Genomic DNA, 12,922 nt, shown 5'->3' on the forward strand with positions numbered 1-12,922 from the left:
GTCATGGACAAATCCAGCTCATAATTAAAAAAAAAAAAAACACTGAAAGGGAAAGTTAGTCGTTAAGTCAGCCTACTTGGACACCAGGCAAGCCTCTCTGGAAGCCCACGATACTGCCTTCTGGAACCATTTTATTGTCATAAATGTGGGTATTAACACAGCAGCTGTCTCATCTACAAAAATGGCTGTAGTCCTTTTGTCCCACCTCTGAGTGGACTGAATTGGACATAACACATATTTGCTACTCACTTTTCAATTTCCTCGTCTTCTGCTCAAGTGTCTGGCAAGTGTTCACTAATTCGGTATTTACAGTCTGGAGATTCAGTTGTTCCGAGATTGCTTCCTCTAATTCATGCAGCAAAGACTTCGCTTTGTCGCCGGCTGAGTGGGCTGCCGGATCTCGATCCTCAACCTGGACACGTACGGTTAATACTGGATTTTAGCAGGGTGGCCAGGAAAGAAAGCAATTGAGCCCTCACTGGTATTATGCACACGAAACTGAAAATGTGCTTTTCTTCTCAGGGAAGTGATAAGCCTCTAGCGAACTTCTGCAATTCTGTGTTTGCATGGGCTTTGTATGCCTGAGCTATTTCTACAGCGGTAAAAGTCCTGATATGTCAAGTTGCTTCTTTCTGCAAAGATGCCTCTTTCATCAGGAGGCTGTTGACACCACCTCCTTTACAACTCCCCTGTACTTCCTCCGCTCACTGCTGGTCGCCAGGGACTGAACTTCGCAGTTCCTCTTTGGGTTTTTTTTTTCTTTTCTTTTCTGTTCCTCCTCCGTTTTTTACTTCATGGTCTCAAGGACATCTGAGGAAACTTCCCCTTGAATATAAAGTAGTCACAGGCTACCCTACCTGCTCCTCTCTGTCCTCCAGCCATTGGCTGGTTCCTTGAACCTTCTTCCTAACGACAGCTTCCTGGTTGACAGCATCTTCTTGCACTTGTTCAAGGGCTTCTCGTTGTTTCTGCCTGGAGTTTAAAAAAAAAAAAAAAAAAAGAGTCCAAACCACAAGCTGTCAGTGACATTTCAACTGAGAGTCACCCTGGGAAGTTGTGACAAATTCAAACTTAATGCACTTCCTCAGAAATCAGAGGGAAAAGTGAAAGTATTTACATACATATAAATGCTTAACAAATAGAGAATTTTAATCAAAGCACTCATATTGATCAGTTGGCCTGATACCCTCACTTTAGAGATAAGGGCATTTGGTCTCCTATTTTACACTGGGATATTCAGTTTCCCACAAGCTACATTCATCGTAGTAATTAGCATCAGGCACCAACTGCTTAGAGGATGGCACGGTAATGAGGTCACTGTGACAGGTGCAGTATTTACACATCATAGCTAGCTGTTTCAGAAAAAGAAAGGAAAGGGAAAGATAAAAGAAAAAAAAAGCAATAAAAGCTTTGGGTCATGACCGTGGCCTTTTCTCCTTAAGAGTTGTCAATCATGGGCGCCTGGGTGGCTCAGTTGGTTAAGCGACTGCCTCCGGCTCGGGTCATGATCCTGGAGTCCCTGGATCGAGTCCCGCATCCGGCTCCCTGCTCGGCGGGGAGCCTGCTTCTCTCTCTGACCCTCCCCCCTCTCATGTGCTCTCTCTCTCTCATTCTCTCTGTCTCAAATAAATAAATAAAATCTTTAAAAAAAAAAAAAAAAGAGTTGTCAATCATGCTAAATGGTGAGCCCAAGAAGGGCTGCCCCCAAGCATGGACGGAACACTCCATGTTAGTATTTCCACCACAGTCTTGTCTTTCCTGAAAACTTGACCCCCCTCCCTTTCTTCCTCATTCCAAATCTCTTAGTGTTGTTATGTTACCTCTCTTTTGGATACATTTCTAATCCTCCAAAATGTATTAAAATGCACCTGCTCTCAGCTGATGAGATTATTTAAACAATGCTAGGTATCAATATATCAATGACTATCTGGAAACAGCTTGATCTGAATAACGATGATATCCTTAGCTCAAAGGGATGATAAACTTTGGGAGCTTCAAAGCAAAGAGGAAGACATTGTCAGGTTTAGGCCTTTTGCATGCCTCTCAAACATTAACACAGTCAGAATCTCATCGTATATTGGCATAAATCTAGCCCTAAGTACAAGAAGAATCGCACGAGAGACAAGGATGGTGGCACAGAATGCTTACCATCATGGTAAACTAGCAAACAAAACTCTAAACAAAAATAAAAACTACCTAAATAATCTATTGAGCCTTGTTCAATACCTTATAGTCAGTTTCTTCTTGTTTTAAATTTTGTAAGAACATTTAACATGAGGTCTACCCCCTTAATACATTTTATTTTATTTTATTTATTTTTTAAAGATTTTATTTATTTATTTGAGAGAGAGAGAGAATGAGAGAGAGCACATGAGAGGGGGGAGGGTCAGAGGGAGAAGCAGACTCCCTGCCGAGCAGGGAGCCCGATGCGGGACTCGATCCAGGAACTCCAGGATCATGACCTGAGCCGAAGGCAGTCGCTTAACCAACTGAGCCACCCAGGCGCCCGCCCTTAATACATTTTAAAGTGTATAATGTTGTTAACCGTAGGCACAATGTGGTATAGAAGATCCCTAGAACTTACTCGTCTTGCATAACTGAAACTTTATACCTGTTAAATTGCAGCTCTCCATTTCCCCCTCCTCTAGTCCCTGGAAACCACCATTCTCCTCTCTGCTTCTCTGAGTTTGACTATTCTAGATACCTCATAGAAGTGGTATCATGCCATATTTGTCCTTCTGTAACTGGTTAATTTCACTTAGCATAATATCCTCAAGATTTTTCCATGTTATCACATGCGACAAAATTTCCTTTTTAAGGCTGCATAATATTCCACTGCATATATATATATATATATATATACATACATATATATGCGATACATACATATATATATACATACATATATATGCGATATTTTCTCTATTCATTTACCACTGATAAAATGTAGGCTGTGTCTATATTGTGGCTATTGTGAATAATGCTGTAATAAACTTGGGTGTGTAAATATCTCTTCAAGATTTTGCTTTGAATTCTTTTGCACATATATCCAGAAGCGGAATTGCTGGATAATATGGTTGTTCCATTTTTAATTTTTTGAGGAAATTCCATACTGTTTTCCATAGCAGTTGCACTGTATTAAATTCCCATCAACAGTATACAGAGTTTTAATTATTTCTCTACATCTTTGCCAACACTTGGTATCTTTTTTTTTTTTTAAAGATTTTATTTATTAGAGAGAGAGACAGTGAGAGAAGGAACACAAGCAGGGGGAGTGAGAGAGGGAGAAGCAGGCTTCCCACAGAGCAGGGAGCGCAATGCGGGGCTCGATCCCAGGACCCTGGGATCATGACCTGAGCCAAAGGCAGACGCTTCACGACTGAGCCACCCAGGCACCCCAACACTTGGTATCTTTTGGTGGTTATTTTTTTCCCTTTGGTTTTTAATAATAGCCTTCCCTAACAGGTGTGATTCATTCATCATTATGAATGACTCATGGTGGGTTTTATTTGCATTTCCCTGACGATGAGTGATGTTGAACATCTTTTCATATACCTGTTGGTCAACTGTATGTCTTCTTTGGAAAAATATCTATTCAAGTCCTTTGCTATTTTTAAATTGGGTTATTTGGTTTTTTGTAACTCAGTTGTTGTAGTTCTTCTTGTATTTTGAAATTCAACCCCTTATTGGGTATATGGTTTGCAAATATTTTCTTTCATTCCATAATGTACCTGTTCTCTCTGTTAATTCCTTTGCTGTTCAAAAACTCTTAAGTCTGGTGTAAACCCACTTACCTAACTTTTCTTTTGTTGTTTGTGCTTTTGTGTCATAGCCAAGTCCATGGTCATGAAGAATTTCCCCCAAGTTTTCTTCTAGAGTTTCAGAGTTTTAGGTCTTGTATTTAAGTCTTTAATCCATTTTGAGTTGATTTTTGTATATGGTATATAACAAGGGTTCAACTTCATTCTTTTGCATAGGACTATCCAGCTTTCCCAACACAATTTGTTGAAAAGACTATCCTTTCTCCATGTGTATTCTTGGCACTCTAGTCAAAGATCAGTTGGCCATTTATGCATGGGTTTATTTCTGGGCACTCTATTCTGTTCCACTGTCCTTAGGCCACTATCATACTGTTTTAATTACTATAGCTTTGTAATATATTTTGAAATAAGGAAGTGTGCTACCTCCAGCTTTGTGTTTCTTTCTCAAGGTTGTTTTGGCTGTTCAGGATTCTTTGTGGTTCCCCGTGAATATTAGAATTATTTCTTTTTCTATTACTTTAAAAAAATGCCAGTAAGGTTTTGATCAGTATTGCACTGAATCTGCAGGTGATTTTGGGTATCATTGACATTTTAACAATACTAAGTCTTCTAACCTATGAACACAAGATGTCTTCACTTATTTGTATCTTCTTTAATTTCTTTCAGCAATGTTTTATAGTTTTCAATGTACAAGTCTTCACCTCCTTAATTAAGTTCATTCCTATTTTACTCTTTCGGATGTTATTTTAAATCAGATTGTTTTTCCAACTTTCTTTTTGGATAGTTGTTAGTGTACAGAAATGCATCTGATTTTTGTATGTTAATTACATATGCTGCAATTTTGCTGAATTTGTTTATTGGTTCTAACAACTTTTTGTGGAGTCTTTAGAGTTTTCTGCATATAAGATCACGTCATATACAAATACAGATGATTTTATTTCTTCCTTTCCTTGCTTAATTGCTCTGGCTAGGACTTCTAGTACTATGTTGCTTAGAAGTGGTGAGAGTGGGCATGCTTGCCTTAGTTTTGATTTTAGAGGAAATACATTCAGTCTTTCATCACTGAGTATGATGTTAGCTGTGTGTTTTTCATAATGGCCTTTATTATGTTGAGGTAGTTTTTATTTCTAGTATTTTGAATATTTTATCATGAAAAAGTGTTAAATCTTGTCAAATGCTTTTCTTCATCAATTCAGGTGATCATGTGATATTTATCTTTCATTCTGTTAATGCAGTATATCACATTAATTTGTGTATGCTGAACCATCCTTGCATTGCAGGGATAAATCTCACATGGTACGATTTTTTCAATGCATGATTAAAGTTGGTTGCTAGTATTTTGTTGAGGATTTTTGCACCTATACCCATCAGGGATATTGACCTATAGTTTTCTTTGTAGTATCTTTGGTTTTGGTGTCAGGATAGTACCGACCTCATAAAATGAATTTGGAAGTGGTCCCTCCTTTATAATTTTTTGAAAGTTTCAAAAGTCTTCAATAATCTCCTACTATTAATCTTCCTTAGATGTTTGGCAGAATTCATCAGTGAAACCACCTGGTCCTGATCTTCTCTTTGTTGGGTTTTTGAATACTGCTTCAATCTCCTTACTATTTCTTGCTCTGTTCAGATTTTCTTTTTCCGATTCAGTCTTGGTAGGTTGTATGTTCCTAAATATTTATCTGTTTCTTCAAGATTATCCAGTTGTTGGTGTATGACTGCCCACAGTGGTCTTTTATGACCCTCACCCCAAACCCTCTCACTGTAGCATCGGTTATAATATTTCTTCTTTTGTTTCTGATCTTATCTGAATCTGCTCCTTTTCTTAGTCTGTTTGTCGATTACATCTTTAAAAAAATTCAGACTTTCAGGGAAAATGGCAGAAGAGGAGGATCCTAGGCTCACCTTGTCCTACAGGTACTCCTAAATAACACACACATCAGTGTAAATAACCCAGAAAAATGACCCAAAGACTGGCAGAATAGACTCTCCACAGCTAAATGTAAAGAAGAGGCCACAATGAAGAGGTTAGCAAGGGTGAAGATATGGTCAGGAACCAAACTGACTCACAGGACTGTCTATGGGAAGGAGGGATGACATTGGCACAGAGAGGAAAGGAGCACACCCCACACCAGGCACCCCAGGCATGAGGGAGCCACACTGGGAAGATGAATCCCCATAACACTGGGCTTTGAAAACCACAGGGGCCTAATTTCACAAGTTTATAATCAGTGTAGCTTGACACCTTGAACTTTAAAAATGAGCAAGCTGAGCTCTGGGAGAGCTGGAGGGCAATAGGAAATTGAGTGCCCACACTTATAGAGAGAGTACAACAAAGAGTCCCACTGAGATATAGCATAGCAACAGCAGTTTGAGAAAAAAAAACCCTGGGGTATACGAGAAGGAGATTTATTTACTAATCTCAGAGCAGGTGCTGGAGGGGCAGGGATCTTTGTAAGATTCTCCAAGAACAAAAGAGCTGGTGGGCACCATTTTCCTCTCCTACCCCTTGCCCTAGTCTAGACACACAGGCACCTGCAGGAACAGCGCAGAGCAAACACCCTCTGCCTAGTTTGACAACAGTGCACCCCAACCTGCATTCTCCTGCCGATGCTCTCCCTCCATCCTGGACTCGGCAGCAGTTTTCATGCACCTTCCCACAGCAGACCAGCACAGACCTTGCTGGCAGTGCAGCCCACTCCTCCATTCTCCCACAGACCTGTCCCCCAAAAATGTCCTTGGCAGGAGTCTCTTCAAAGCAGTGCCACAAGCCTGGCTGTGTGCAAGCAGACCTGACAGGGGCCAACACTCTCCAAACGGACTCCTTCCCTGGGGAGAGGGAAAGATAACCACACACACCAGTCTGACTGTAGCCCTGGCAATGGATTGGGGGTAGATATCTGGTCTGACTGCAGTCCCCGCCCACCAATGAAAGCGTCTCATTTGACAACATAGGGAGAACACCCTGAAGTTTGGTGCTACTGCATCTCTGGCAAACACCTGGTCTGACTCAACTCAAGGTCAAGGTGGCCCCAGACTAGCCCACTAACACAAGGACCAAACTCTGTCCACAACAGGCAAGGGGAGCCACTGCAGATGACTGGACTGAAGGCAAATGTGGCTCAGCCACAACAGCAGCATACACACAACACACATAGGAGACACCCTTGAAGGACCAGGTTTTGGTGAAGAGGGAATATGGCACAAAAGAGCTCCATAGGACCTCTTCTTCATAAGGCCACTAATTTCAAGAGCAGGAGACATAGCTGACTTTCCTAACATACAGAAACAGACCACAGAGAGTTAGACAAAAGGAGGAGACAGAGGAATACGTCCCAAATGAAAGAACAAGTCAAAAATCACAGCAAGGGGGTGCCTGAGTGGCTCAGTTGGTTGGGCGTCTGCCTTTGGCTCAGGTTGTGATCTCAGGGTCCTGGGATCAAGCCCTGCATCCTTCTCCCTCTGCCTCTGCTTCTCCCCCCCACTTGTGCTCATGTGTGCACACACACGCACTTTCTCTCTCTCTCTAATAAATAAAAAAAAATTTAAAAATCACAGCAAGAGAGCTAAACAAAACAGAGATAAGTAATATGCCTATTAGAAAGCTTAAAGTAATGGTAATAAAGATAATAAATGGACTGGAAAAAGACTGGAGGATATCAGTGAGATCCTCAACAAAGAGATAGAAAATATAAAAAAGAACCAATCAGAGATGCGTAACACATAACTAAAATTTTAAATACAGTAGAGGAAGGAGCATGGATCAGTGACCTGGAGGACAGAGTAGTGGAAAGCAATCTAGCTGAACAGGAGAAACAAATTAAATAGCAATAAATTAAAACAGATTAAGGGAAATCAATGACATGATCAAGCATAACAACATTCATATTATAGGGATCCCAGAAGGAAAAGAGAGAGCAAAGGGGGAAGAAATATGTATTTAAAGAAATAATAGCTGAAAACTTCCTGAATCTGGGGAAGAAAACACAAATCTAGATCCACAAGGCACAGGAAGTCCCAAACAAAATCAACCCAAGCTGATCCACACCAAGACACATAGTAATTAATGTGGCAAAAAGTAGTGATAAATAGAGAATTTTCAAAACAGCAAAAGAAAACAGTTGCATACAAGGGAAACCCCATAAGGCTATCAGCTGATGTTTGAACAGAAATTTTGCAGGCCAGAGGGTTTAGAATGATATATTCAAAGTGCTGAAAGAAAAAAACTGCAACCAAGAATGCTCTATCCAGCAAAGCTATCACTCAGAATAGAAGGAGAGATAAAGATTTCCCAGGGAAAAAAAAAAAAGTTAAAGGAATTTATCACCACTAAACCAGCCTTACAAGAAATGTTAGAGGGGACTCTTTGAGTGGAAAAGAATGACCATAAGCAGGGGTAAGAAAAGTAGGATGCACTAAAGTACTAAAATTAGGTATATCCATAAAAATCAGTCAAGGATTCACACACACACATGCACACACACACACATACACACACACACAGTGTAAAGTATGACACCTTATACCTAAATTCTAGGGGAAGAGGAGTAAAAATTTAGTACTTTTAGAATGGGTTCAAACTTATAGATAAACCTAATGGGAACCACAAATCAAAAGCTGGTAATAGATATACAAAAAAATAAAGAGAAAGGAATCCAAGTATATCACTAAAGAAAGCCAGCAAACCATGATAAAAGAGAGCAAGAGAAGAAAGGAACAGAGAAGAACTACAAAAACAACCATAAAACAAGTAACAAAATGGCAATAAATATATAACTATCAATAATTACTTTGAATGTAAATGGAATAAGGCTCCAATCAAAAGATGTAGGGAGACAGAATGGATAGAAAATAAGACCCATCTATATGTTGCCTATAGGGGACTCATTTCAGACCTAAAGACACATGCAGACTGAAAGTGAATTGATGGAAAAGCATTTATCATGCAAATGGAAGTAAAAGAAAACCGGAGGAGCAATATTTAGATCAGATAAAATGGACTATTTTTTTTTAAGATTTTATTTCTTTAAAAGAGAAAGAGCATGAGCAGGGGGAAGGGCAGAGGGAGAGGGAGAAGCAGACTCCTGACTGAGCAGGGAGCCTGACACAGGACTCCCAGACCTCTGGGATCATGACCTGAGCTGAAGGCAGTCACTTAACCAACTGAGCCACCCAGGCACCCCAGACAAAATGGACTTTAAAACAAAGACTGTAACAAGAGACAAATACACTATGTAATCATAAAGGGAACAATTCAACAAGAAGATATAACAATTATAAATATTTATGCACCCAACTTGGGAGCACTCAAATACATAAAGCAAATTAAAAAACATAAAGAAAATAATAGAAAACAATAATAGTAAGAGACTTTAACATTTCACTTACATGAAAGGATAGATCATCCAAACAGAAAATCAATAAGGAAAAATGGCTTTGAGTGACATTGGACCAGATGGATCTAACAGATATATTCAGAACATTCCATCCTAAAACAGTGGAATACACATTCAAGTGCACATAGAACATTCTCCAGAATAGGTCACATATTAGGCCACAAAACAAGTCTCAATAAATTAAAAAAAACCTGAAATCATACCGTACATCTTTTCCGACCAAGCATTATGAAACTAGAAATCAATGACAAGAAAAAATCTGGAAAGAACACAAATACATGGAAGTTAAATAACATGATATAAACAATGAGTGGGTCAACAAAGAGGAAATAAAAAATATGTGGAGACAAATGACAATGTAAACTAATGGTCCAAAATCTTTGGGATACAGCAAAAGCTGTTCTAAGAGAGAAGTGTACAGAATACAGACCTACCTCAAGGAGCAAGAAAAATCACAACTTCGCCATACACCTAAAGGAGCTAGAAAAAGAAGAACAAATCCCAAAACCAGTAGAATAAAGCAATAATAAAGATTACAGCAAAAATAAATGAAATAGGAACTAAAAAAAAACAGAACAGATGGATGAAACCTGGAGCTGGTTCCTTAGAAAGATCAACAAAATTGATAAGCCTTTAGCCAGACTCATCAAAAAGAGAGAAAGAGGACTCAAACACAAAATGAGAATTGAAAAAAGAGAAATAACACAGAAATATAAAGGATTGTAGGAGAATATTATGAAAAATTATATGCTAACAAATTGGACAAACTAAAAGAAATGGGTAAATTCCTAGAAACATAAAACCTCCCAAAACTGAATCAGAAAGAAATAGAAAATTTGAACATACCAGTTACCAGCAGTGCAATGGCATCTATAATAATAATAATAATAATAATAAACCTCCCAAGAAACAAACGTCCAGGATCAGATGGCTTCACAGGTGAATTTTACCAAACATTTAGAGAAGAGTTCATACTAGGTATTTATCCAAAGGATACAAAAATGCTGATTTGAAGGGGCACATGCACCCCAACGTTTATAGCAGCACTATCAACAATGGCCAAATTATGGAAAGAGGCCAAATGTCCATCAACTGATGAATGGATAAAGAAGATGTGGTATATATTTAAATGGAATATTACTCAGTGATCAGAAAGAATGAAATCTTGCCATTTGTAACAACGTGGATGGAACTAGAGTGTATTTTGCTAAGTGAAATAAGTCAGTCAGAGAAAGACATATAAATGATTTCACCATATGTGGAATTTAAGAAACAAAACAGATGAACATAGGGGAAGGGAAGGAAAAATAAAAACAAAGAGAGAGGCAAAGCATAAAAGACTTAAATATAGAAAACAAATTGAGGGTTGCTGGAGGGGTGGTAGGTGGGGGGTTGGGCTAAGTGGGTGATGGGCATTAAGATGGGCACTTGAGATGAGCACTGGGTGTTATATGTAAGTGATGAAACACTAAATTCTACTCCTGAAACCAACACTACACTATATGTTAACTAACTGAAATTTAAATTAAAAAAAATAAAAATAAAATTGATACCTATTCTTCTCAAACTATTCCCAAAAAAATAAAAGAGAAAGGAAAGCTTCTAAATTCATTCTATGTGGCCAGGATTACTCTGATACAAAAAAAAAAAAGAAAAGAAAAGAAAAGAAAAAGAAAAAAACAAAACAAAACAAAAACACATAAAGGCATCACAAAAAACAAAAACAAACAACAACAAAATAAAACTACAAGCCAATATCTCTGATGACCATAGATGCAAAAATCCTCAACAAAATACTATCAAACCAAATCCCAACAATACATTCAAAAAGTCATTCACCACTATTGAGCGAGATTTATTTCTGGGATGCAAGAATGATTCAGTATTCACCAATCAATCAACATGATACAGGACATCAACAAGAGAAAGGATAAAAACTATGATCATTTCAATAGATGCAGAAAAAGCATTTGACAAAGTACATCTATGCATGACACAAACCCTCAACAAAGTCGATTTAGAGGGAACATATCTCAACATAATAAAGGCCATATATGAAAAACCCACAGCTAACATCATACTCAATGGTGAAAAACAGATCTTTCCCCCTAAGATCAGGAATAAGTGAAGGATGTCCACTCTCACCATTTCTATTCAACATAGTACTGAAAGTCCTAGCCACGGCAATCAGACAAGAAAAAGAAATAAAGGGCATCCAAATTGATAAGAAAGAAACAATACTGTCACCATTTGCAGATGATATACTATATATATAAAAAAACCCTAAAGACTCCACCAAAAAACCATTAGAATAAATGAATTCAATAAAGTTGCAGAATATAAAATCAATACACAGAAATTTTTTGTGTTTCTATACACTAATAATGAAGTAGCAGAAAGAGAAATTAAGAAAACAATCTCATTTATAATTGCACCAAAAAATAATAAAATACCTAGGAATAAACATAACCAAGGAGGTGAAAGAACTGTACACTGAGAACTATAAAACACTGTTAAAAGAAACTGAAGCTAACACAAACAAATGAAAAGATAGCCCATGCTCATGGATTGGGAGAACAAATATTGTTAAAATGTCCATACTACCCAAAGCAATCTACAGATTTCATGCAATCTCTATCAAAATACCAACAACATTTTTCATAGAACTAGAACTAATAACCCTAAAATATGTTAAGAAACCACAAAAGACCCTGAACAAACTAATCCTGAAAAAAAAAACAAAAAACCCAAAACTGTGGTATCACAATCCCAGATTTTAACATATACCACAAAGCTGTAGTAATCAAAACAGTATGGTACCAGCACAAAATTAGACACATCAATAGAACAGAGAGCCCAGAAATAAACCCATGCTTATATGGTCAATTAATCTATGACAAAGGAGGCAAGAATATGCAATGGGAAAAACATAGTCTCTTCATCAAATGCTGTTGGGGAATACTAGTGTTAGACAGCTATACGCAAAAGAATGAAACGATGGAGTCCCTGGGTGGCTCAGTCGGTTGTGACTGACTCTTGATTTCAGCTCAGGTCATGATCTCAGGGTTGTGGGAATGAGCCCCACATGGGGTTATGTGCTCAGCATGGAGTCTGCTTGTCCTTCTACCTCTGCTCTCCCCCGACTTGTGCTCTATCTCATAAATGAATGAATGAATTAATTAATTAATTATAAAACCAGACCACTTTCTTACACTGCACAAAAATAAACTCAAAATGGATTAAAGACCTAAGTGTGAGACCTGAAACCATAAACATCCCAGAAAACAGCACAGGCAGTAATTTCTCTAGCATCAGCCACAGCAACATTTTTCTAGATCTGTCTCCTGAGGCAAGGGAAATAAAAGCAAAAATAAACTATCGGGACTACATCAAAATAAAAACCTTCTGCACAGCAAAGGAAAAAAAAATCAACAAAACTAAGACAAATTATGGAATAGAAGAGATCTGCAAATGACATATCCAATAAAGGGTTAGTATCCAAAATATATAAAGAACTTATACAACACCCCAAAACAAATAATCCAGTTAAAAAATGGGCAGAAGACATGGGACATCTCTCCAAAGACATACAGATGGCCAACAGATGCATGAAAAGATGCTCAACATCACTCATCATCAGAAAGATGCAAATCAAAACCACAATGAGATACCACTTCACACCTGTCAGAATGGTTAAAATAAAAAACACAAGAAACAAGAATTGTTGGCAAGAATGTATAGAAAAAGGAACCCTTGTGCACTGTTGGT

The 12,922-nt window shown here is 38.1% G+C and overlaps 1 protein-coding gene across 1 annotated transcript in view; it reads right to left on the bottom strand.

Moving 5' to 3' along the window:
* The window catches only part of IRAG2 (inositol 1,4,5-triphosphate receptor associated 2), a 118,446-nt gene that overhangs the window by 46,238 nt on the left and 59,286 nt on the right, over positions 1-12,922 (bottom strand). Inside the window, exons 18-19 of the mRNA XM_081818941.1 lie at positions 858-972; positions 250-412 (exon numbers count right to left, since the gene is read on the bottom strand). Of these exons, the coding sequence (XP_081675067.1) occupies positions 250-412; positions 858-972 (278 nt within the window). The remainder of the gene's footprint in view (positions 1-249; positions 413-857; positions 973-12,922) is intronic.

This window comes from Leptonychotes weddellii, chromosome 5 (assembly GCF_054177405.1).
Source record: "Leptonychotes weddellii isolate Sample4059 chromosome 5, ASM5417740v2, whole genome shotgun sequence".
NCBI lineage: Eukaryota > Metazoa > Chordata > Mammalia > Carnivora > Phocidae > Leptonychotes > Leptonychotes weddellii.